Consider the following 25,731-nt stretch of genomic DNA (forward strand, 5'->3'; position numbering starts at 1 on the left):
ATTGTAAACCTTAATTTTTAAGGTTGACATATAGCCACACTTTGTGTATGTGTGATGTATATAAAAGTTTATATACTTCTTAGTATATAAACTTAGTATTTACAGGGTATCTTAATTTTCTCTTTATATTTTTTCTTTAATATATTTTATTGATTTTAGAGAGGAAGGGAAAAGGATAGAGAGAGAGAGATAGAAACATCAATGATGAGAGAGAATCATTGATTGGCTGCCTCCTGCACATCTCCTGCTGGGGATCGAGCCCACAACCCAGGCATGTGCCCTTGGCCGGAATCGAACTGGGACCCTTCAGTCCACAGGCCGGTGCTCTATCCATTGAGCCAAACCAGCTAGGGCTCTTTATATTTTTTTCATGGTACATGGTTTTCTTTAAAAAAATCTGTTTCTTATAATTATAAAACTAATACATTCAATTTTACAATACAAAAATGAATAAAGCTGAAAACCCAAGCCTTTGTTTTTACCATTCTCCAAAGATAAACAGTTTTAAAAGTTTAATATATATCTTTCCCAATATTTTTTCTGTGAACGTATGTGTTTCTATATATGGTAGGTGCGGTTTATGTATGTATGCAGGGAATTATATGATTTTTTCTTATTTTTTAACTCAACTGCCTAGATATCTTTCTATGTCATTGGATTGGATCTACCTACTGCATCCTTTCTAACAGTATTTTTTTCTAACTCAGTATTTTTTTTTTGTATGGCTGTACGTACTATAATTAAATTACTGTCCTCTTTTATACATATGTATATTATTTTTAATTTTTTCTCTATTACAAGTAATATGCAATATGTTTTCCTATATACATCTTTTTTTTAAAAAATATATTTTATTGATTTTTTACAGAGAGGAAGGGAGAGAGATAGAGAGTTAGAAACATCAATGAGAGAGAAACATCGATCAGCTGCCTCCTGCACATCTCCCACTGGGGATGTGCCCGCAACCCAGGTACATGCCCTTGACCGGAATCGAACCTGGGACCCTTCAGTCCGCAGGCCAACGCTCTATCCACTGAGCCAAACTGGTTTTGGCCTTATATACATCTTTGTGTATTTGTTGAAGTAATTGATGAATCATCATAGGATGTTCATGCACTTGTTTATGAAGAGTAAATTTTGTCACCTGTAATTCCTAAGTCGGTAAATGTGTATTTCTTTTGTTTTTTAAGTTTATTTCATCCAGTAAGATATGTGAGTACCATCTTTCCCTTTGAAATTAGGTAATATTGGTGATAACAGTTTTTATACTACATATTGAGAGGTAACTAGCTTTCCTGATCTTTAGTAGATTTAGTTGTCTTTTTCTTGCATGCAAGAAAGTAAATTAGGCTTCAGCTAGCTTATCCAGAAGAAACCTCAGAAATGTATTGAAGTACTTCACAGAATTTAGGGACGGTAGAGAACAAATTTCCTCCAGGGAACTCAATGAGAGGAGACCATGTGCCTGCTCTGTCTATGCTGCTAAAAACAGTTATGTTCCAGTGATTTATCTCTTCTGTATGCCCATTTTAAATTTCAAGTTCCTAGGAAAAAAATTATGATTGTGCCAGCTTAGATTTAATGTTTATCTTTGACCCAATCATCTGTGGTCAGGAAAAGTAAGGTTACAAAGTAAAACATGGCTGTTAGGAGGTATCCATCAGTCTCTACTACTCACTTTTATCAAATAATTTGCAAGGGGAAAGTGGCCTCTCTCCATGAAGGGGATTCAGGAACATAGCTACCTATCTAATAGATATAAAGGCAGACTGCTACATAGATAGTGTTTAGGAAGCATCTAATTCCCAAGATGGTCATTCAAGGTATACCACTTTGTCTTGGAGCGCACATCTAGAGAAAAGGAGATTCACTGTTTCTCAGGCAAATAATGTGTTAACTATCCTACCTAATAAAGAGCTAATATGCAAATGGTCATCACACCCTCGTGCCTTTGTGCCAGGGCCAGGGTACCTGAGGCTGCGCCTGCCGGGGCCAGGGGACGTGAGGCCTTGCCCCCTGCCCAGTGGGGCTTGACAGGGGACCTGAGGCTGCGCCCCCCTGCCCTGTGGGGGTTGGGCCGGCCGGGTCTGGGCCTTGCTTGATTTCAAGGAGCGTGCAGGTGGGTGGGGACTTGACTCTGGGCCCTGTGATGTGTCCTAGACTCTGACAGGAGGGAGCTTTTCATATACATTTTACTAATTTTCTTTCATCTCTGACACTTCTATTATAGAGAAAGGGCAAATAGCCATATTAAAATATTTCCTCTAGCCCTAGCTGGTTTGTCTCAATGGATAGAGCGTCCACCTGCGGACTGAAGGGTCCCAGGTTTGATTCCAGCCAAGGGCACATGCCTGGGTTGTGGGCTTGATCCCCAGTTGGGGGCGTGCAGGAGGCAGCCAATCAATGATTCTCTCTCGTCATTGATGTTTCTATCTCTCTCTCCCTCTCCCTTCCTCTCTAAAATCAATAAAATATATTTAAAAAATAAAAATAATAAAATATTTCTTCTAATTAATTCCCTTTTAATGTGCACAAATTTCGTGCACTGGGCCACTAGCCCTATATAATAAAGAGCTAATATGTAAATGGTGTCACGTTCTCATATCATCACGCCCTCATGCAGTCACACTGTAAGGGCTCATACACTCAACACTGGGGAGAGAAGAATGGGGACTAGCCAGGCACAAATGAGCTCGCCGGAGGGGAATGGGGATCAGCCAGGCACAAATGATTCGCGAGAGAGGAATGGGGACTAGCCAGGCTGCGGCCCGGCAGAGGGACAAGCTGCCTGCCCAGTGGTGTGGGCGCCAGTGGCTCTGCCTGTGTCCCAGGAGAGGGACAAGCCGCCTGCCCCATGGTCCTGGGCACCAACGGCTGCAGCTGCGCCTGTGGCCCGGGAGAGGGATGAGCCACATGCCCTGCGATCCCAGGTGCCAGTGGCTGCGCCTGCGCCTGCAGCCCTGGAAAGGGACAAGCTGCACGCCCTGCAGCCCCAGGCCCCAGCAGCTTCGCCTGTGGCCTAGGAGAGGGACAAGCCTCCTGCTCTGTGTTCCTGGGCACCAGCGCCTGCGGCTGTGGCCTGGGCAAAGTTCCCCACCCACTGCCCCCTGTGGCTGCGGCCGGCCTGGGTCCTAGTTACCTGCAGCCAGCCAGAGGGAGGGAAGCCCGGGTCCTGGGTGCCTGCGACCGGCCGGAGGAGGGAATTTTGGGTCCCGGGTGCGGGGCAAGGCAGAGGCTATTAGGGGCAATCATGCCATCGGGAACAGTTAGGGGCGATCAGGCAGTCAGGCAGAGGTGGTTAGGGGCGATCAGGCAGGCAGGCAGAGAGGTTAGGGATGATTAGGCAGGCAGGCAGGTAGATAGGTGAGCGCTTAGGAGCCAGTGATTCCAGATTGCAAGAGGCAGTTGGACATCCCCCTAGGGGTTCTGGATTGGAGAGGGTGCAGGCTGGCTGAGGGACCCTCCTACCCCCAAGCACAAATTTCGTGTACCGGGCCTCTAGTCCAATGTAATAAAAACCTAATATGCAAATTGTCCCCTTGGGCAGTCATTGGACTGGGATTTTGACAGGGGACAGGGAGTTTGACCATTTGCTATGGTGTGCGCTGACCACGAGAGGGCGGTGCCAACATGGCGGGCGTTGGTGATATGGTGCTGGCAGCAGGCGGCAGTGGAGGTGCTGCCAGCCCTGATGGGCCCTGATGAAAGCAGGACCACGGCGGGATGGTGGAATAGGTGAGCAGGCGGTGCCAGGCCAAGGCGGGTGAGAGCAGGGGCCTGATCACCCCACTGATCGCCCTGCCGTTGGCAAGCAGCAGTGGCAGTGAGGGGTGGGGCAACCACCCGGCTCCCAGGCACTGAGGGAGAAGGGGCAAATAGCAATCCTATATAATAAAAGCCTAATATGCAAATCGACCAAACAGTGGAACGACCAGTGGAATGACAGGTCACTATGATGCGCACTCACCACCAGGGGGCAGATGCTTAACGCCGGAGCTGTCCCCAGCCCACAGGCCCCAGGCCAGCCCAGGAAGGTGCCAGTGGAGGCTCCTGATTGCCCCACTGGTGGACTCCAGCTGAGGGAGGTGACCAGCAGTGGCTGTGGGGGTCGGGCCCGCGAAGCGGGCTGCGTGAGGCCTTTCAGGTGAGTGCCAGTGGAGCTCCCCCGATCGCCTTACATGTTGCCCCACAAATAGGCCCTAATCGCTGGCCAGGCCTATGGCCCCTACGCATGCACAGATTTCATGCGTTGACCTCTAGTATTAAAATATTTCTTCTAATTATTTTCCTTTCAGTGTGCACAAATTTGTGCACAGGGCCAGTAGTCTATTTATTTATTTTTTCCTTTTTTTAAAAAAATTAAATCTTTATTGTTCAGATTATTACAGTTGTTCCTCTTTTTCCCCCCCATAGCTCCCCTCCACCCGGTTCCCACCCCACCCTCCGCCCTCAACCCCCCCCACTGTCCTCATCCATAGGTGCACGATTTTTGTCCAGTCTCTTCCCGCATCTCCCTCAATCCTTTCCCCCACAAGAATAGCCAGTCCACTCCCTTTCTATGCCCCTGATTCTATTATAATCACCAGTTTATTCTGTTCATCAGATTATTTATTCACTTGATTTTTAGATTTACTTGTTGATAGATGTGTATTTGTTGTTCATAATTTGTATCTTTTTTTTTTTTTTTTTTTTTTTAATTAAATCTTTATTGTTCAGATTATTACATTTGTTCCTCTTTTTTTCCCCCCATAACTCCCCTCCTCCCAGTTCCCGCCCCACCCTCCGCCCTCACTCCCCACCCACTGTCCTCATCCATAGGTGCACAATTTTTGTCCAGTCTCTTCCCGAATCTCCCACACCCCTTTCCCCCCCAGGAATAGTCAGTCCATTCCCTTTCTATGTCCCTGATTCTATTATAATCAACAGTTCATTCAGTTCATCAGATTATTTATTCACTTGATTCTTAGATTCACTTGTTGATAGATGCATATTTGTTGTTCATAATTTGTATCTTTACCTTTTTCTTCCTCTTCCTCTTCTTAAAGGATACCTTTCAGCATTTCATATAATCCTGGTTTGGTGGTGATGAACTCCTTTAGCTTTTCCTTATCTGTGAAGCTCTTTATCTGACCTTCAATTCTGAATGATAGCTTTGCTGGATAAAGTAATCTTGGTTGTAGGTTCTTGGTATTCATCACTTTGAATATTTCTTGCCACTCCCTTCTGGCCTGCAAAGTTTCTGTTGAGAAATCAGCTGACAGTCGTATGGGTATTCCCTTGTAGGTAACTGAGTTTCTTTCTCTTGCTGCTTTTAAGATTCTCTCTTTATCTTTTGCTCTTGGCATTTTAATTATGATGTGTCTTGGTGTGGTCCTCTTTGGATTCCTTTTGTTTGGGGTTCTCCGCGCTTCTTGGACCTGTAAGTCCATTTCTTTCACCAGGTAGGGGAAGTTTTCTGTCATTATTTCTTCAAATAGGTTTTCAATATCTTGCTCTCTCTCATCTTCTGGCACCCCTATAATTCTGATGTTGGTACGCTTGAAGCTGTCCCAGAGGCTCCTTACACTATCCTCGCATTTTTGGATTCTTTTTTCATTTTGCTTTTCCGGTTGGGTGTTTTTTGCTTCCTCGCATTTCAAATCATTGACTTGATTCTTGCGCTCCTCTGGTCTGCTGTCGGGAGTCTGTATAATATTCGTTATTTCAGTCCGTGTATGCTTAATTTCTAGTTGGTTCCCCAATATAAGATCGAGGGTCTTATTAGTTTTCTTGTAGATCTCATTAAGTTTATCGGCGGCTTCTAAACAGTTCTTGAGAGACCTTAAAAGTGTGGTTCTGAACTCTATATCTTCCATTGACAATTTTGTCCTGTTTCTTTGTCTCCGCATTTTGTTATGCTTCCTTGGTGCACCCCCTAGTGGTCTTTGTTCGCAGTCTTATAGTTAAATCTTGATTGTTGTAGCTAATTCCAGGGAGGGTTTGACCTCCAGGCCAGGTGGCTATGAGAATCAGCTGTGTCAGCAGTGAGAGAACTTCTGTCCTCTAGGGAGGTGCTAATCTAGCCTTTGCCTGAGGCTATCCGGCAAAAGCCTCTGTGCAGGGCTTGGGCGGGGCGGGTCGCACAGGATCAACAGGGTGGGCCGGAGAGAGCAGTTATGGCGGCTCTCAGTCCTGTCCCCAGGGGCTCTGCCTCTCTGAGTCCCAGCACCTGCTGCAAAGCTCAGAGAGAAAGCTGCACTCGCTCTGACCGAAGCCAGACAGTCCCGCTTCTCCCGTTTGAGTCTGGGTCCCTAAAGACTCGCCCGGATCTGGAGCTCAGAGTCTGCGAATCCCTCCCGATTGAAAACGCCAACCGCGCCCTCCGCCGCCAGCACGCTCCGCGCACTCCGCACCTCAGAATTTGACTTCAGCACTGCGCCTCCTCTGAGTGTCCGCATGCGTTTCTCTTTCCTCCTAGTTGTAGGACTTCCACTCAGCCAGCGTTCCTGTGGTTCTGGGTGATGTCCCTTCCGTTTTTTGGTTTCACTTTTGAAGTAGTTGTTCAAAGCAGCCAACTCCGGCGTTAACCTATGCCGCCATCTTGGTTCCCATAATTTGTATCTTTACCTTTTTCTTCTTCTTCCTCTTCTTAAAGGATACCTTTCAGCATTTCATATACTGCTGGTTTGGTGGTGATGAACTCCTTTAGCTTTTTCTTATCTGTGAAGCTCTTTATCTGACCTTCAATTCTGAATGATAGCTTTGCTGAGTAATGTAATCTTGGTTGTAGGTTCTTGGTATTCATCACTTTGAATATTTCTTGCCACTCCCTTCTGGCCTGAATAGTTTCTGTTGAGAAATCAGCTGACATTTGTATGGGTACTCCCTTGTAGGTAACTAACTGTTTTTCTCTTGCTGCTTTTAAGATTCTCTCTTTGTCTTTTGCTCTTGGCATTTTAATTATGATGTGTCTTGGTGTGGTCCTCTTTGGATTCCTTTTGTTTGGGGTTCTCTGCGCTTCCTGGACTTGTGAGTCTATTTCTTTCACTAGGTAGGGGAAGTTTTCTGTCTTTATTTCTTCAAGTAGGTTTTCAAGATCTTGCTCTCTCTCTTCTTCTGGCACCCCTATAATTCGCATGTTGGTACGCTTGAAGTTGTCCCAGAGGCTCCTTACACTATCTTCATATTTTTGGATTCTTTTTTATTTTTGTTTTTCCGGTTGGGTGGTTTTTGCTTCTTTGTATTTCATATCTTTGACTTGATTCTTGCGATCCTCTAGTCTGCTGTTGGAACTCTGTGTAATATTCTTTATTTCAGTCAGTGTAGGCTTAATTTCTAGTTGGTCCTTTTTCGTATCCTCGAGGGTCTCACTAAATTTATTGGCGGTTTCTAGAAAATTCCTGAAAAACCTTATAACCATGGTTTTGAACTCTATATCCAGTAGTTTGCTTTCCTCCATTTCTGTCATTTGTGATCTGTTTCTTTGTCTTTGCATTTTGGCTGATTCCCTGTGTTGATAGAGTGGCTTTGTCTGCTAGGTGTCCTATAGGGCCCAGTGGCTCAGCCTCCCCAATTACCTGAGGTGGACACTCTTGGTGCGGGCTTTGTGCACAGTCTTGTTGTAGTTAAGCCTTGATTGTTGTAGGTATCACTGGGAGGAATTGACCTCCAGGCCAATTGGCTGTGAGAATTAGCTGTGTCTGCAGTGGGAGAACTTCTGTGCTGGAGACATCCTTATGGGGCAAGACTTGCTTCAGTGGGGCTTTGGTGCTCACTGAGTCTGCCCCCTGAGTGTTTTCCTTATGGATCTGAGTTGTAATCTGGATGGTCCCACTCTGACCACTGGGTACACTGGCTCTTGGATCTCTGGGGAGGTGCTAATTTAGCCTCTACCTGAGGCTACCCAGCAGGAGCTATGGAGAGATCTGCAGAGTCCTCTTCTTTGTTTGGGGTTTGGAGGTGCTCAGATGAGGCCCAGCTGTGAAGCAGTGCAAGCTGCTGTGGGGCCTTCGGCCTTCTTTTGGAAGTTCTTGGTCTCTCTGACCCAGCTGTAGTTTGTTAGGTAATTTTCAGATTGCAAAGGGCCAGGCCTTTCATATGCAAAAGCCTCTGCTCACAGCTTGGGTGGGGCGGGGTCTCGGGGGATCAACAGGGCAGAGCAAATAGCTATGGCTGCTCCTCTGTTCTACCCTAAGAGGCCCCGAGTCTCAGTGTTCCGGTAATCGCTGCCAGCACCTCTGAGAGAAAGCCGCCCTTGAGTTCTGCCTGATGCCAGACAGTCCAGTTTCTCCCCGTATGAGTCTGGGTCCCCAGAGACTCGCCCGGACCTGGAGTTCAGAGCAGTCGGGAGCTTGAGACTCCCTCCTGATTGAAAAAAACAACCGTGTCAGCCCTTTCCACGTGCACCGTGTCCTCAGTTGCCAGCACTTTCCACTTGCGCTGTGTTCAGTTGCCAGCCCTTTTCGAGTTCACCGCGTCCTCAGTTGCTAGCCCTTTCCACGTGCGCCTCCGTACCTCTGCACTTTACTTCCGCACCTCCTTTGAGTCTCAGTGTGCCTTTCTCTTTCCTTCTAGTTGTAGAATTTCCACTTAGCCAGCCTTCCTGTGGTTCTGGATGATGTCCATTTTGTCTTTTGTATTTTTGAAGTGGTTGTGAGAGGCAGCAATTTTCGGTGTTTACCAATGCCTTCATCTTTTTTTTCCAGTAGTCTATTTATATAAAAGCCTAATATGCTAAGTGTCTCTCCCACTGTCCAACCAGTCGCTATGACGTGCACTTACCACCACGGGGCAGACGCTCAGTGCAGGAGCTGCTGTGACACAGAGGAAAGGCACTGCGGACTTGGCGCCCATGAAGCAACACTCGGCTTCCCCCAAGTGGGACACAGGTCCTGCCACCACTCCAGAGCAACAGCTCACCAAATCGCAGCTGAAGCTGCCTAGACCCCAGAACGGTTGCTGTGGGCACCGAGTAATAATGTCACGTAGTAAGCCTGGCTTCCATTCCTTTGCGACGACTAGTATCCTTGCAGTTTCTTCATCCCAGGAACCCGACTTGCTTTATAGCCTGGTGCAAACATTTCACACTTTAACCAAATGTTTGTGAAGCATTTTCCCTTGCCTCACCTCATTTGATCCTCACAGAAGTCTGGGAGTAGGTAGATAGGAGACTCAGTAGAATCCTGGTTTCTTTTCCTTAGTCAATAAACGGAGATTTTGAAAGCTTAGAAACTTGACCTGACGGACAAGCAGGAAGAAATGGTGGACCTTGAAAATGATTTCAGGTTTTCTCACTGCACAGAATATAGTCAAACACTGCTGCAGTGTTTGACAAGTTTTTGTGGCTGCCTATGATGTGTCAATGGCATTTTGTTTTAATTGTAATATATCAATGCAGCTCAATTTTGAAAACAACTTGAGCAGTTATTTTGTTTTTCGCCCAGAACTACATATTTCTGTTTACATGGTCTATTGGTGAGTATTATTTGGGTCCTTCCAACATTGTAAAGGAATATCTTTATGAAAATATTGAAACCAAAGCCTAACGTTTTGTTTAGGGTGTAAACATAGGTACAAAATTGATATGACCTTATAGAATAACTAGAGGCCTGGTGCACAAAAATTTGTGCACTCGGGAGGGTCCCTCAGCCTGGCCTGTGCCCTCTCGCAGTCTGGGACCCCTTGGAGAATGACCACTTGCTGGCTTAGGCCCGCTCCCCAGGGGATTGGGCCTAAGCTGGCAATCAGATATCCCTCTGGAAGCCTGGGAGCCCTTGGGGGATGTCCACTTGCCAGCAGGGAGCAGGCCTAGCTGCAGTTGGACATCCTTAGCGCTGCTGAGGAGGTGGGAGAGGCTCCCACCACCACCGCTGTACTGGTAGCCGTCAGCCTGGCTTGTGGCTGAGCAGAGCTCCCACTGTGGGAGCACACTGACCACCAGGGGGCAGCTCCTGCATTGAGCGTCTTCCCCCTGGTGGTCAGTGTGTGTCATAGTGATCAGTGATACCCAGTCGCTCTGCTGTTTGGGTCAATTTGCATATTACCCTTTTATTATATAAGATAGAGGCCTGGTGCACAGGTGGAGGCGGCTGGTTTGCCCTGAAGGGTGTCCTGGATCAGGGTGGGGGTCTCCCCTGGGGTGCCTGGCCAGCCTGGGTGAGGGGCTGATGGCTGTTTGCAGGCTGGCCACAGCCCCTTCAGGGTGGGGGTCCCCGCCAGCCTGGTTGAGGGGCTGATGGCTGTTTGCAGGCTGGCCAAGGCCCTCAGTGGGGACCTTCACCCCATGAGGGTGTGGCCATCCTAGGTGAGGGGCTGATGGCTGTTTGCAGGCTGGCCACAGCTCCTTCAGGGTAGGGGTCCCCGCTGGGATGCCTGGCTAGCCTGGATGAGGGGCTGATGGCTGTTTGCAGGCTGGTCACAGTCCCTTTAGGGTAGGGGTCCCCACTGGGGTCCCCACCAGCCTGGTTGAGGAGCTGATGGCTGTTTGCAGGCCGGCCAAGTCCCCCAGCAGGGACCCTCACCCCATGAGGGTGTGGCCATCCTGGGTGAGGGGCTGATGGCTGTTTGCAGGCTGGCCACAGCCCCCAGCCACCCAAGCTCCAGTGGAGGCTGGCTGGAAGCAGGTATCTGGGATTTATTTAGCTTCTATAATTGAAACTTTGTTGCCTTTTGCGGAGGCCACAGCTAGCCAGAGCACGGGGGAAGCTTGGCTTCCTCCATCTCTGGAGCAACCTAGCCTCCTGCTTGCTCCAGCTCCGTGGCTGCCAGCTGCCATCTTGGTTGGGTTAATTTGCATATAGTTCCTCTGATTGGCTGCTGGGCTTGCCTTGGGTGTAGCGAAGTTATCGTCAGTTAGCATCGTTGTCTTTTATTAGTGTAGATCCTCACCATTCCCAAGAAGTTTTTTGTTTACTAAAGATGAAATCTTTTTGAATTAAACAAATTATATTATGTTTTGAATGAATAAAATGGACAAAACTAATTTTTGTTTTATCCCTATATTGTTTAAAGGTATATAGTTTATGCAAACAATTTGCAGCTATATTTTAAGATTATTATCTTTAAAATTGAGTGGTTGCAGGGAAATTTTGTCACTGAAAAGAAGATACAAATTGTTGTATGTGTATTGTAGTTTAGGTTGATCAGTAGTATAAGAGACTGATAAAGAATGAAAGTGCAGCCAAGCCGGCGTTGCTCAGTGGTTGAGCGTTGATCTGTGAACCAGGAGGTCACGGTTTGATTTCCGGTCAGGGCACAGACCGGGGTTGCAGGCTTGATCCCCAGTGCGGGGTGTGCAGGAGGAAACCGATTGGTGATTCTCTCTCATCATTGATGTTTCTGTCTCTCTCTCCCTTTCTGAAATCAATAAAAAATATATATATTTTTAAAATATATTTTATTGATTTTTTTACACAGAGGAAGGGAAAGGGATAGAAAGTTAGAAACATCGATGAGAGAGAAACATCGATCAGCTGCCTCCTGCACACCCCCTACTGGGGATGTGCTTGCAACCAAGGTACATGTCCTTGACCGGAATCGAACCTGGGACCCTTGAGTCCGTAGGCTGACGCTCTATCCACTGAGCCAAACTGGTCAGGGCAATAAAAATATAGTTTTTAAAAAAGAATGCAAATACATTGCAAATATTTGGATACAAGGTGATTCCACATATAGGGTGCTCACCCATTTTCCAATGAAAAGATCTAAAAGCTAAAATTGTTGCCTTCTAGAATACATGTTCTCTTAGGTTTTGGGATAAAGGCAGATTTCTACTGATCATTTGTTAATTTAATTATATACATAGTTAAACCTAATTATGTGAAGTCATATTAACTTAGGAAATATTGCTTTTCTCTCAACTATTTTATGAAAAAAATTTAAGTACCTAAGGGCATATTTTAGAAATTTGATCTTGTCATCACCATCTTCACTTTTTAAATCAGTTAACATAGTTTTCTAGAGCCTACTGTCTGAATTGTTTAAGATGGAACATAGTTTAAATTTGCATTATAATTACCGGTATGTTCTGCTTAACTAGTAACCACCTGAAACCTAGTGGTGTAAAACAACAATAAATTTTGTTTGTTAATCCTTACTCGAGGATTTTTTTTCCCATTGGTTTTTAGAGAGTGGAAGGGAGGGAAGGAGGGAGGGAGGGAGGGGGAGGGTGAGAGAGAGAGAGAGAGAGAGAGAGAGAGAGAGAGAGAGAGAAGGAAAAAGAAACAGAAACATTGATGTGAGAGAGACACATTGGTTGCCTCCTACAGGCACCCTGACTAGGGCTTGGGATCAAACCTGCAACTCAGGTACATGTCTTGACCAAGAATCAAACCCAGGACCCTTCGATGTGTGGGTTGATGCTCTAATCGGTGATCAACACCGGCCAGGGCACAACAACCATTTTACTATGCTCTTGCATTCTGTGACTCATATATTTACAAAGGGTATGTTGGAGATGCCTTGTTTTTGCCTCACAGTGTCTTGGGTCTTTCCAGAAAAGATTTGAAAAGTTCCATGACTTGGTGTTGGAATAATCTGGAAGTTCATTCACCCATGTCTAGCCTTGTTTTGGAGACAAGGTCTTCCTATTGCCTTCCCTTCCTCATTGCATAGCGAACTCAGAGTAGCCAGACTTTTTTTTTTTTTTTTATGTTGGCTCAGGACTCCAAAAGCAAAAGAGTAATTTGGTGAACAAGGTAGAAGCTCCATCTTTTCTGACCTAGCTAGCTTTAGATGCCACACAGCATCACTTCCACCACATTCTTCTGGCTACAAACAAGTCCCAAGTCTGCCTAGTTTCAGGAGAAGATATAGACCTCACTTCTTTATAGGAGAAGGATCAAGGTCACATAGTAGAAAAGCATGTAGATGAGAGATACTGGTGCAGCCATATTTGGAAAATGCGATCAGCTATGACAGCATAAATCCTTTCATAGGATATTTTATTCTAAACCAGAAGATGGTTTAAAAGAAAATGTATTTGTATTTTCCCTAAACACAGCTGCATGAATCTGACATGTATGATTTTTTTAAAGAGTAACTTTTAAACTTTTCTTGTGGCTTAGTCTCTCCGCCCCATATCATTGTCTCTATCCCCCCTCAAAACCCTTGTCAACAGCTTTGTAGTTAGCCTTCCATGTTTTTCTCTAATGCTCATAAACATTATATACATAAGGATTTTGAGGGTCTTTATTTTATATTTGTTTAACAAATGGGATTATATACATAAATTTCTCTGCCTCTCTTCTGTCATTTAAGAGTTTGTGATATCCCTCTACCTCAGCAAGGACAGCTCCAACTCTTATAGTGTATCATGATTGATTGAGATATATAGTAAGTCACTTTTGCCTTAATTTTAGGCATCCATGTTGTTTTAGTTTTTTTTTGTTTTTTTTTTTTGCCATGATAAACAATGATGCATTAAAATTTTTTATTCTATGTCTTTATATATTAGTGGTTTTATATCTGTGGATAGATTTTAAAAAGTGGAAATTGTGGAGTAAAGGGTATGTGTAATTTTAATGTGTTGCTAGCCTGCTTTTCAAAAAATCTTTAATGCTTCCCATTCCCACCAGAAATGCATGAGGATAGTATACTCAGTGTATATTATAGCTCTATATGTTTGGCACTCTGATGGGTCTTAAATATCTGTGTTAACTTTAGTTTGCATTTTGTTAAATTCCTATTGAATTTGAACTTAAAGAGCTTCTTAAAATGTATTTGTTTTTATTTTTTAAAAAATAGAATATATTGGGGTGACACTACTTAACAAAATGATACAGGTTTCAGGTGCACAATTCTATAAAACATCATCTATACACTGTATTGTATTTTCACCACCTCAAGTCAAGTCTTTATCCATCACCACTTATCTCCCCTATACCCTTACCCATCTCACCTCAAGTCCCCTCCCCGCAATCACCACACTATTGTCTTTTATCTATGAGTTCTTCCCCCACTCCCCTACCCCTTTTGCTCTGAATTTAAGCAACTTTTAATAAGTTTAACATTTGTACTGGCTTCTGTATTGTGTAGTCATAAATATTTGTTAAATAAATATCGGCCTGGCTGGTGTTGCTTAGTGGTTGAGCATCGACCATGCACCAAGAGGTCACTGGTTCGATTCCCAGTCAGGGCTCATGTCTGGGTGTGGACTCCATCCTCAGTAGAGGCTCTGCAGGGGGCAGCCAGTTGATGATTCTCTTATCATTGATGTTTCTATTTCTCTCTCCCTCTCTCTACTTCTCTCTGAAATCAATAAAAACACATAAAAATACTTTAAAAAATATCCTTTTCCCAGTTATTAAAGTGTTTTTTAATGCCAAGTTGTATCCTTCTTTTATATTGTAATAGGAGTTGTTTAAGGTGAGTCACAGTAAGCATGATAAAGGATAATTCTGAAATGAGATTCAGGTATACATTTGAAAAGATAGACAATCACTTGATCATTCAGAAAATTTAACTTTTAGAATGCATCATCTAAAGTTCTTTTGATAATATAGTGTAGGGGGGTTTGATTTCTCATGCTTTATTTTCTTTGTGTCAACTTTTCTGAAACAAATGTTTTTAACATAAATGTGACATTTTAACATCAGGGTTTTCATTCTTGGTTAAAAAAGTTTTCCTTACACCTTGATTATATGCTATCTAGAGTTTCTTGGAATATTAGAAAGCTGTTTTCATCAAGTGGTAAATAAATACAAAATATTAAAACGTGAGATATTTAAAAAATGGCAACAAAAAATCCTTGGATTGACCACCCAGTTTTAAAAAAATGTACGTTATTGTCATACCTTTGATGGCAGTTCCTCAGTCCAATTTTGTTTTCCCCTCCAAATAGCCATTTCCTGAACTTCGCTTATGTTTTGCTTTTCTTTATAGTTTTTACCACATTAACATTATTAATCAATATATAGTTTAGTTTTGGTTGTTTATGAACTTTATATATTTCTTTGTTTTTAAATATATTTTTATTTCAGAAGGGAAGGGAGAGGGAGAGAGAGATAGAAACATCAGTGATGAGAGAGGACCATTGATCAGCTGCCTCTTGCACGCTCCACACTGGGGATTGAGCTCGCAGCCCAGACGTGTGCCCTGACCGGGAATCCACCCATGACCTCCTGGTTCATAGGTCAATGCTCAACAACTGAGCCACGTTGTCTGGGCTTCATATAATAATTCTATTTTAACTATTTTGAGGAATGTGAGGAACTGCCATAATGTTTCAGTAGTGGTTGCATCATTTTACATCATACCAGCAGTGCACAAGGATTCCAATTTCTCCACATCCTTGACAGCTCATTACTTTGTTTTTGATAATAGTCATTTTAATGGGTGTGAGGGGATATTTCATTGTAGTTTTGATTTCCTTTTTTCTAATGATTACTGATGCTGAGCATCTTTTCACATTTGTATATCTTCATTAGAGAAATGTATATTCAAGTCCTTTGTCCACTTTTGAATTGTGTTATTTGTTTTTTTTGTTGTTGATTTGTAGGAGTTCTTTATTTATTCTGGATAGTAACCCCTATGTGATAATGTGATTTGCAAATACTTTCTCCATTTTTGTACGTTGTCTTTTCATTATGTGGATGATTTCTTTTGATGTACAGAAGTTTAAAAAATGTGATGTAGTCCCATTTGTTTATTTTTGCTTTTGTTGCCTGTGTGTATGATTTTAGTCCTTGTCCAAGGATATGTTTATTGATTTTAGAGACAAGGGAAGGGAGGGAGAGGGAGAGAGAGAAATAAACATCGATTGGTTGCCTTACGTATGCCGCCCCGACTGAGTTTTGAATCTGCAACCTTTTGGTGTATGGTACGACTCTTTAACCAACTGAGCCACCAGGCTAGGGCTTGTTGCATTTTTGTGCTTATTGTACTTTTGATGTCATATCCAAGAAATCATTGCCAAATCCAGTGTCATGAAACCTTTCCACTATGTTTTCTTCTATGAGTTTTATAGTTTAGGTCTTTTATTTAAAAAATATATCACAACTTAACATATTATTTTACTGTTTATATACTTTCTGATTACAAATCTTTCCTCTATGAACATTCTTGATTATGTTTTTCGATACATACAAGAAACTATCATGTATGTAATTCCATGTAAAATCTACTTCTTAAGGTGGGTCTCTGTCAAAAACAGGTTTAAAGTGTGTTGCTTTAGGACAGTGATTGACAACCTTTTTCTGGCCAGATAATAATATTATTTTAGGCTTTATAGATCATACTGTCTCTGTTGCAATAACTTGACTCTGCTTTTGTAGTGTGAAAGCAGCCAGAGACAATATAAAAAGGAGGCTAAATTTTGAATTTAACAATTTTCATGAGTCAGAAACATTTTCTTTTGATTTTTAAAATTTCTTAACTGAAAATTATTTGTTGCTTTAGGGTTATAAAAAAAAACAGGTGGCTTCTAAATTTGGCATGCGGGGATAGTTTATGTCTTCTTGCTGTAGGGTATACCAGGTGTACCGGTTAATAATGCGGATTTTGTAATAAAAAACGCACAATAATTTAAAGAGAAACATCAAAAGTTCTTTATTCAAAGTAATGTCCATCCCTAGCTACACATTTCCCTCAACTTTCGGGTAATTTGTGGATACCGTCCCAATAGAACTTTTCTTGTTTTGAGGCAAACCATTCAGAGACCCAATTTTCCACTTCTTCGTACTTTTTGAAGTGCTGCTCAGAAAGTGCATGTGCCATCGATCGGAACAAGTGGTAATCTGAAGGAGCAAGGTCTGGTGAATACGGTGGGTGGGTTAATACTTCCCAGGCAAGACCTTTTAACGTGTCTTTAACTGGTTTTGGAGTGTGTGATAGTGCGGTAGCATGAAGCAAAATACTTTGCCGTGTCTTCTGGCACATTCTGGTCATTTTACAATCAAAGCGTGGTTCAAATTGATTATTTGTTGTCGGTAACGATCAGTATTAACGGTTTCACCTGGTTCAAGAAGCTCATAATATACCACACCTTCCTGATCCCACCAAATACAGAGTTTTGTCTTCCCGAAGCGATTTGGCATTGCAGGCGATGTTGATAGTTGACCTGAATCAACCCATGATTTTGTGCATTTGGGATTCTCAAAATAAGTCCACTTTTCATCACCAGTCACAATTCAATGCAAAAAAGACTTCCTTTCGTGCTGTTGAAGCAACATTTTACTGACAACTTTTCGGTTTTCCATTTGTCTTTCGTTCAATTGATGTGTCACCCATTTTCCTTGCTTAAAATCTTTCTCATTGCTTGTAAACGATCGGAAATTGTTTGCTGAGCAACTTTTAAACTTTCTGCAACTTGGTTTTGAGTTTGACATGCATCGTCATCCAATAATGCTTGTAATTGTTGGTCTTCAAACTTTTTCAGTTGACCTGGACATTCTTTGCCTTTCACATGGAAATCATCACTTTTAAAGCGTTTAAACCAGCGTTCACAAGTATCTTGAGATGGAGCACGTTCATCATAAACTTCCCGAAGTATACAATAACTTTTCAGCAGCACTTTTCTTCAAAATAATGTAATGAATTAAAACTTCCCGCAAATGCTTTTTTTTGGCACGAAATTCGACATTTTTAAGTGTAAAAATATCTATGATATTAACACTTTCAGAAAATTTGATATACGAAGTTTTGAAGCTTGTCAATACAACAAAATAGTGTACATATCAAATCGCATATACTCAACATATGTGTAACTCCATCTATTGAAAAAATCTGCATTATTAACTGGTACACCTGGTATATGGGGAGATGATTGCTCAGGCCTTGGCTGTGTTCACTCTCAACTTAATAGAAATATAAAACTTTTTTCCTACATAGTTTTATACATTTATACTTGTGCTATTGGTTAGAGTTTTGGTTACTGTGCATCTGTCCAACAATTGATATATCAGACTTTTAAGCCTTGTGAATATGGTAGGTATAACATGAAATTCATATTTTTATAAAATTGGATTTCCCTGATTAATAATTTAGTTGAATACATTTTCATATTTGCTGGTCATTTCAGATTCCTCTTTTGTAAGATGATTGTTCAGTTAAATCTATTGTCTATTTACTATTGGGTTGCTGGTATTTTCTTAAATTGTAGTTCTCTAAATATTATGAAGAATAAACTTGTCAGTTGTAGATAGTACAGATAACTTTTTTTTTTTTTAATATATTTTATTGATTTTTTACAGAGAGGAAGGGAGAGAGATAGAGAGTTAGAAACATCGATGAGCGAGAAACATCGATCAGCTGCCTCCTGCACATCTCCTACTGGGGACGTGCCCGCAACCCAGGTACATGCCCTTGACCGGAATCGAACCTGGGACCCCTCAGTCCGTAAGCCGACGCTCTATCCACTGAGCCAAACCAGTCCCGGCAACTTTTCTTAATTCATGACTGGTTTTTAGAAATTCTTTGCATAAGCAGATATTAATTTTAATGTAGTTGAATGATAACAATTTTATCAGTCTCTTTCTTTGTGGATTGCTTTTTCCCTCCATTATATTTAGGAACATTTTTCATAGGCTGAGGGCGATTAGAAAGATCTCTGATATTAAATCCTAACATGTTCATTAGTTGTATCTTTTACCTATAGCTCTTGAATTATCCTAGATTTAATTTATTTTATGGCTTGGGTTAGGGAACTAATATTATTTCTTTTCACCACCATTTATCAAAAACTACTTCCTTTTCCCAGTGATCTACAAAGTTATTCTATAATGTATAGCTGTGGGCTTTTTTCCCTCTGTTCTCAGTTAATGTTCCAATGGACTATTTCTTTATTACTGTGCCAGTACCATGTTGTCTTAGTTAATTCAGTTATATAATAAATCTTGATAATCTTATGGTTCAGAAGCATGAAAATTGTTCTTCAGGAATGTTTTGCCTATTCTTGCATTGTTCATTTTAGAAATACCTCACCAAGTTCCTGACAAAACAAAATTAAACAACAATTTGGGAATTTGATTGGAATTGTCTTGAATCTATAAATCAAGAGAGAGAATTGGCATGTTTATGATACTGAGTCTTCCTATCTATGAACTTGGTATGTCTTCACATTCATTAAAATCTTTAATGCCTTTCAATAAAATTTTATAATCTACAAAGCTTTTTATTTTAGATTTTAACATTTAAGTGTTATTTAATTTGAAATCTATTTTTAGAGTTCGGATCAGACTGGGTTCTACATTATTTTTAGATGAGTAGCTGTTTGTGCTACCATATGTTAAATAATTTATCTTTTCACCTAAATAATGTTTTCATCACTGAATTGGCACTGCTGAAATATGTTTAAGTTCTGTAGATGTGGAAATCTCCTTTTGGAATTTTTGTTACATTCTATTTATTTATATGTATTTATATTGTAAATAGTACTGAGTATTAATATTTACTTCTATACCAGTATCACTTATTTTACTTGTATAATTATAATTAGAAATGTCTTTCAATTTATTTAGGTCTTCTTTTATTTCTCGGCAATATTTTGTAGTTTTCAAAACATTGGTCTTGTACATATTCTGTTATTTCTATATGTTTTAAATTTTTATGCTTTTAAAAATTAAATTTGTGAGGTATAATGGATAGATAAGACTTACCATATTTAAAAATCACTTTCATTTTCAATAAATGTTGCTGATACAGCTAGATATCCAAAAATTTTTTATTTTGACTCTTATATTACACTACATCCAAAAGTTAACTTGAGATGGATGATAAACCTAATCATAAAGCTAAGGCTAAAACTATAAAGTTTTTATGGAAAAAATAAGTGAAAATACTCATGATTTTGGGATAAGTTTCTAAGAACATTAAGAATGTAGACCAAAAGATATAATAATAATAAAATGTGATTTTATCAAAATTAAAAACTTGAGCCTTTCAAAGGACATCACTGAGGTAATGAAAAGGCAACCTATAGAATAGATATATGGATGGGTATATTAAAGGATGGATGGGTGGATATGCAGAGAGAGATATAGATAGTGAAAATATAGACTCCCATCTATTTCTATCTATTGACCTAAACAATAGAAGACTTGTATCCAGAATAAAAAATCCTTACAACTTAAGAATGAAAACACAATGAAATTTTTCCAATGAGCAAATATTTGAAGACACTTCATAAAAGAAAAGTAATGACCAATACACACATTTGTTTGACATCATTAGTCAGTATAAAAATACAAGTTAAAACCACAACAAGATGCCATTATCCTTCCCAATAAAATAACTAATTCAAAAGACCACTTTAGTAAAATGGGAGATTCCTCGAAAAACAGACTTATAAAATGAATTTAGTGTTAAGTCATCCAACTCTGTTATTCTTGAAAGTTGTTTTGTCTATTCAAGTCTTTTGCATTCACATATACAACTTAGAGTCAACATAAATTATACAATCAAGCCACTTGGACTTTGATTGGAATTGATTAAATCTATATATCAATTTTTGGGGGAGAATTAGCATCTTAAATGTATTGAGTCTTCATAACCACGAAAATGGTATTCTTTTTATGTTGGTCTTTTTTAAATCTCCAAATAATTTCTAAATTATTGTTAAATGATTCTCAAGCATTATTGGACATCTTGCGCAAAATTATCTAGGGGCAATTGTTTTTATTTTGTTTAAATTTGTTTTAATTGAGATAAAATTGACATAAAACATTGAATTAGTTTTAGATGTACAACATAATGGTTTGCTATATGTATACTGTGAAATGATTACGGTAAGTTTAGTTAACATCCATTGGTAGTTTTTTAAACTTTGATACACTATTAGAAATATATTTTATGCTGAGACCTATGTGTATACACAAAATTTTTTTGTAGTATTATTATCACTCTGAATGATGCGCTTTGTTTTCTGTTCTAGCCTATTTAAACAAATCCTGGCCCTGGCTCACTAATGGGTTGGTAACTGCAGTTTGAAAGAAGAGTGAATTGTTGTATTCTAGTTATTATCCCATTTCCATGAAAAGTTTCCTGCTGGTCACTGGCCTATTAATAGCTAAGGTACTCTTTCAGTTTAGGATCATAAGTAAGAATTAAAATTCTTCCTATTACTGTAAGTGTACCCTGATAAGAATCAGGGTCTGCATTAAGGAAGGAAGCTAGAATGGCTATTGAGGAACCATCTAGTCATTTCAGACAAAGCCACATGATTCAGCTGTTGATGAATTGCAAGCTTATCAAGAGCCAGTTACTTCCAAACCTCTTTATTCTAGTTGTCATTGTAATTATTTTAATTGTACCATTTTTACACTAGTGAAATTTACTTGTTTCTGTGAATAATTTAAATGCTTTAGAAAGAAAGACTTACTAAGTATGTTGGTAAAAATATGGAAGTGCAAGTGTCTTTATTTTCTCATTTCACTCTAAAGAAACCGAAATTGCATTAATGAATACTGTATTATGGTTGTGATTTGTTCAAGAAAGAAGTCAAATAGGATACGTACACTTAAAGTCTTGCCCGATTATCACATGATTGCGTAATGTGCTTTTATATATTCAAAGTAAAAATAAATGTTTAAGGCATGTACATTTTGTTTTTTTAATGACTCTTGGCTTTATGGGACTCTTAACAGTTGAACTACATTTCTGATTTTATAGTTTAAAACAGTTTTATTATTTAGGAAACTATATTTTCTTGAATAACAATAAACCATCTCCTAGAAATATTTAAGTGACAAACTGCTAAGTTAAGTTTTTATTAAAATGGAACCAAGATTATCTCATTTTTATGTTTTTTGTTTGGTTTTGCATTCTTTGAAGTTCGTGCTTTCTTTTCTTTTGATTTTTGTTCCTTTATATAAGAGAAAAGCAACTGCAGAGAATTGTTAGAGAAATAATGACTTCTAAAGTTATAACTGATATTACCTTATTTCTGAAAATTATGTTTTGATGAAAAACTAAAATATATGAAAGGAATTAAATGCTGTATTAGCAGTGAAAGTAACTGACAGCCCTTTGACAGTGTTCATTTATGCAGTAATTGGGTTCCATAGTTGGTTGTACTTTAAAATGAAACGACTCTTGGGTACCATATAGAAATATCAATATTCCATTCAAGCAAGGACTAAGCAGAAGAAGGACGACACAAAGTACAAATTAATTTGACATCATGAAATTTACTTTCATTAGCAAACACAAATTGCTTACAATAACTTTCATTTTCCTTTCACAGAATCTAACAACCTACCTGCTTTTAATTCGTATACTCTTCATTCTTTATATACTGACTAGAGGACCGGTGCACGACCTGCACCCTCTCCAATCTGGGAGCCCTCAGGGCAGCCCTCTCCAATCTGGGAGTTTCTGTCTGTCTTTGCAATCATATGAGCCAATTGTCTGAGACCTCAGCTCAGTTTGGTTTGTTGCTTACAGAATAATAGAGGCATTTTTTTTCTTTGCTTTATTGGTGGAGATTTCCTGGAAGTTTTAGGATATCTTCCCTTTAATTTTTCGTAGACACTCTGATTTTACTTATTTTACTTATGTCTCTCACCTTTGCTTTCCCTCCATCCCCCACTGCAACAGTAACTTGCTTCAGGCTTCCTTTGCTCTAGTGCAGTGGTTCTCAACCTTTCTAATGCCGCGACCCTTTAATACAGTTCCTCATGTTGTAGTGACCCCCAATTTCATTGTTACAAATTGAACATAATTAAAGCATAGTGATTAATCACAAAAACAATATGTAATTATATATGTGTTTTCTGATGATCTTAGGTGACCCCTGTGAAAGGATCATTCGACCCCCAAAGGGGTCACGAAACACAGGTTGAGAACCATTGGTCTAGGACAGTGATGGCGAACCTTTTGAGCTCAGCATGTCAGCATTTTGAAAAACCCTAACTTAACTCTGGTGTCATGTCACATATAGAAATTTTTTGATATTTGCAACCATAGTAAAACAAAGATTTATATTTTTGATATTTACTTTATATATTTAAATGCCACTTAACAAAGAAAAATCAACCAAAAAAATGAGTTCGGGTGTCACCTCTGACACGCGTGTCATAGGTTCGCCATCACTGGTCTAGGAGATCTGTCTGCCACCAGAACTATGATTCCCAGCATTCCTGGTGCTCCCCGCGCTCTGGGCTTCCGCTTCCAGTTCTGGGGCTGCCACCAAAACTACTATTCCCAGAGTTCCTGGTGCTCCCCGCGATCTTGGTTTTCCCTTCCTACTCTGTCTCCTTCCCATGGTCTCCCACTCTCCAAATTACCAGCTCTCCCTCTCTGCTCTCCATCTGGCGGCTTGGGGAGCCAATTTCCCCAAGCCTCTCCACTCTCTGCCGGCTCTTCTGCTCTGCTCTCTGTCTGGTGTCTGTGTATACATCGTTGTCAGGTTAATTTGCATACTCACTCCTGATTGGCTGGTGACTGTAGTAGAGGGATGGTCAATTTACATGTTTTTCTTTTATTATATAGGACTAGGGGCCCGGTGCACGAAATTCGTGCACTGGGGGGGGGGGTGTCCCTCAGCCCAGCCTGCCCCCTCTCACATACTGGGAGCCCTCAGGGGATTTCCTATTGACAGCTTAGGCCCACTCCCTGCTCCCCTTGGGGAGCGGGCCTAAGCCGCAGTCTGGCCTCCCTTTGTGGGAGGTGACCGGGCTGATCAGGGGAAGGAACCAGCCCCATAACCCCGCTGCTGCAGCTACTGCCAGTCACCGCAGCCAGCAAGGTTTTTTCATCAACACGGACTCTAGTCCCGTCACCATGAAAAAATGACAGCCTTTTTTAGGCATTTTCAAGATGTGTCTTTTATATAATAATAATTTCTTTATTATTTTTTTATCCTCACCTGAGGATATGTTTCCATTGATTTTTAGAGAATGTGAAAGAGAAAGGGAAAGAGAGAGAAACATCAAAATGAGAGGAACACTTTGATTGGTTGCCCCCTGCATGAGCCCTGACCTGGGCCCCGGCCAGGGAGGAGCCTGCAACCTAGGTACATGCCCTTGGTCAGAATTGAACCCACACCCTGCCATCGGCAGGCCAAGGCATTATCCACTGAGCCAAAGTGGCTAGGGCAGGTTATGACATTTCTTAGCCCTCCAGCAGTGGACCTTCGTTTTTTTCACCAGGAGTGTAGTAAAAAAACCCTAGATCACCGTTTTGGATTCTTATTACCCAAGTTACTAAGAATATTACCAGTGGCATACAGGGAGCTTAACCAATGAGCGGTCAGAAAAGGTGCTTCCTCTGTAGTTCACACCAATATGCGGCTTGGCACCCCACCCACCCCCACCCCAAGCTTGATGCCTCTGGCCCAGGCTTCAGGCCTGGGCAGGGTAACCCCATCTCCCCCAATCACGGGCTCCACCCTTGCCAAGACCTGACGCTTTGGCCAGAGGCGTCGACCCCCATCACCCTCCGATTGCCAGATTGGCCCCTTGCCCAGGCCTGATGCCTCCGCCAGAGGTGTAACGCCTGGGCAGGGGACCCCCATCTTCCTCCCATAGCTGGCTCTGCCCCCCGCCCAGGCCTGATGCCTCTGGCCCAGGCATCAGGCCTGGGCAGGGGACCCCCAGACCCCTCCGATTGCCAGCTCTGCCCCTGGCCCAGGCCTGATGCCTCTGGCCCAGGATTCAGGCTTGGGCAGGGGACCCTCATATCCCCCGTTACCGGCTCCGCCCCCCACCCAGGCCTGATGCCTCTCGCCCAGGCATCAGGCCTGGACAAGGGACCCCCAGCCCCCTCCGATTGCTGGCTCTGCCCCCCGCACAGGTCTGATTCCTCGGCCAGAGGAGTTGACCCTCATGACCCTCCAATCACCGCATCGGCCCCTTGCCCAGGCCTGAGGCCTCTGGCAGAGGTGTCAGGCCTGGGCAGGGGACCCCCAGCTCCCACCATCCCCGGCTCCGTCCCTGCTACCCAGGATCTCTGGCACCGCCCCTGCCAAGACCTAAGGCCTCTGGTGGAGGCATTGGTCCTGGGCAGGAGACCCCCAGCTCGCCGCGATCTGCTCCGCCCCTGCCCAGGCCTAATGTCTCTGGCCAAGGCATTAGGCCTGTGCAGGGGACCCCAAGCTCCCCGAGGTTGCACGCTCCTCCCCTGCCCAGGCCTAACGCCTCTGGCTGAGGCCTTAGGCCTGGGCAGGGGACCCCCAGCTCCCCGCTGTTGCAGGCTCCGCCCCTGCCTAGACCTAATGCCTCTGACCGAGGCCTTAGGCCTGGGCAGGGGACCCCCAGCTGCCCAGAATCGCTGACTCCACCCCTGCTCCCTGCGATGGCTGGTTCCGCCCCTGCCCAGGCCTAATGCCTCTGCCAAGGCGTTAGGCCTGGGCAGGGGATACCCAGATGCTCATGATTGCTGACTCCGTCCCTGCCCAGGCCTAACGCCTCTGGCCGAGGCCTTAGGCCTGGGCAGGGGACCCTCAGCTCCCCGCGATTCCAGGCTCCGTCCCTGCCCAGGCCTAACATTTCTGGCCAAGGCAGGCCTGGGCAGGGGACCCCCAGCTCCCCACGATCTCCTGCTCTGCCCCTGCCTAGACCTAATGCCTCTGACCGAGGCCTTAGGCCTGTGCAGGGGACTCCCAGCTGCCCAGGATCGCTGACTCCGCCCCTGCTCCCTGCGATGGCTGGTTCCACCCCTGCCCAGGCCTAACGCCTCTGGCCAAGGCGTTAGGTCTGTGCAGGGGACCCCCAGCTCCCCTGACTGCCGGCTCTGCCCCTGCCCAGCTCCCATTGCTGGCTCCACCCCTGCTTCCCGCTATCACTGGCCGGGTGGCAAAGGCGCCAGGTTCTCTGATCA

At 42.5% G+C, this 25,731-nt stretch overlaps 1 protein-coding gene across 14 annotated transcripts in view; it reads left to right on the forward strand.

The window, feature by feature from the left end:
- The window catches only part of ZMYM4 (zinc finger MYM-type containing 4), a 124,422-nt gene that overhangs the window by 22,067 nt on the left and 76,624 nt on the right, over nt 1-25,731 (forward strand). Inside the window, exons 3-4 of one of the 14 annotated variants that reach the window (XM_036347700.1) lie at nt 18,887-19,021; nt 20,846-20,985. The exons of 12 other annotated variants lie outside the window; for them this stretch is intronic. Coding sequence is in view for 1 of the 2 variants with exons in the window: in XM_036347698.1 (XP_036203591.1) it covers nt 18,985-19,021 (37 nt within the window). In the remaining variant the exon portion in view is untranslated. The remainder of the gene's footprint in view (nt 1-18,886; nt 19,022-20,845; nt 20,986-25,731) is intronic. One more of the 14 variants, XM_036347698.1, reaches the window with a different exon arrangement.

The sequence above is a fragment of the Myotis myotis genome, unplaced genomic scaffold (genome assembly GCF_014108235.1).
Source record: "Myotis myotis isolate mMyoMyo1 unplaced genomic scaffold, mMyoMyo1.p scaffold_m19_p_2, whole genome shotgun sequence".
Classification (NCBI taxonomy): Eukaryota; Metazoa; Chordata; class Mammalia; order Chiroptera; family Vespertilionidae; genus Myotis; species Myotis myotis.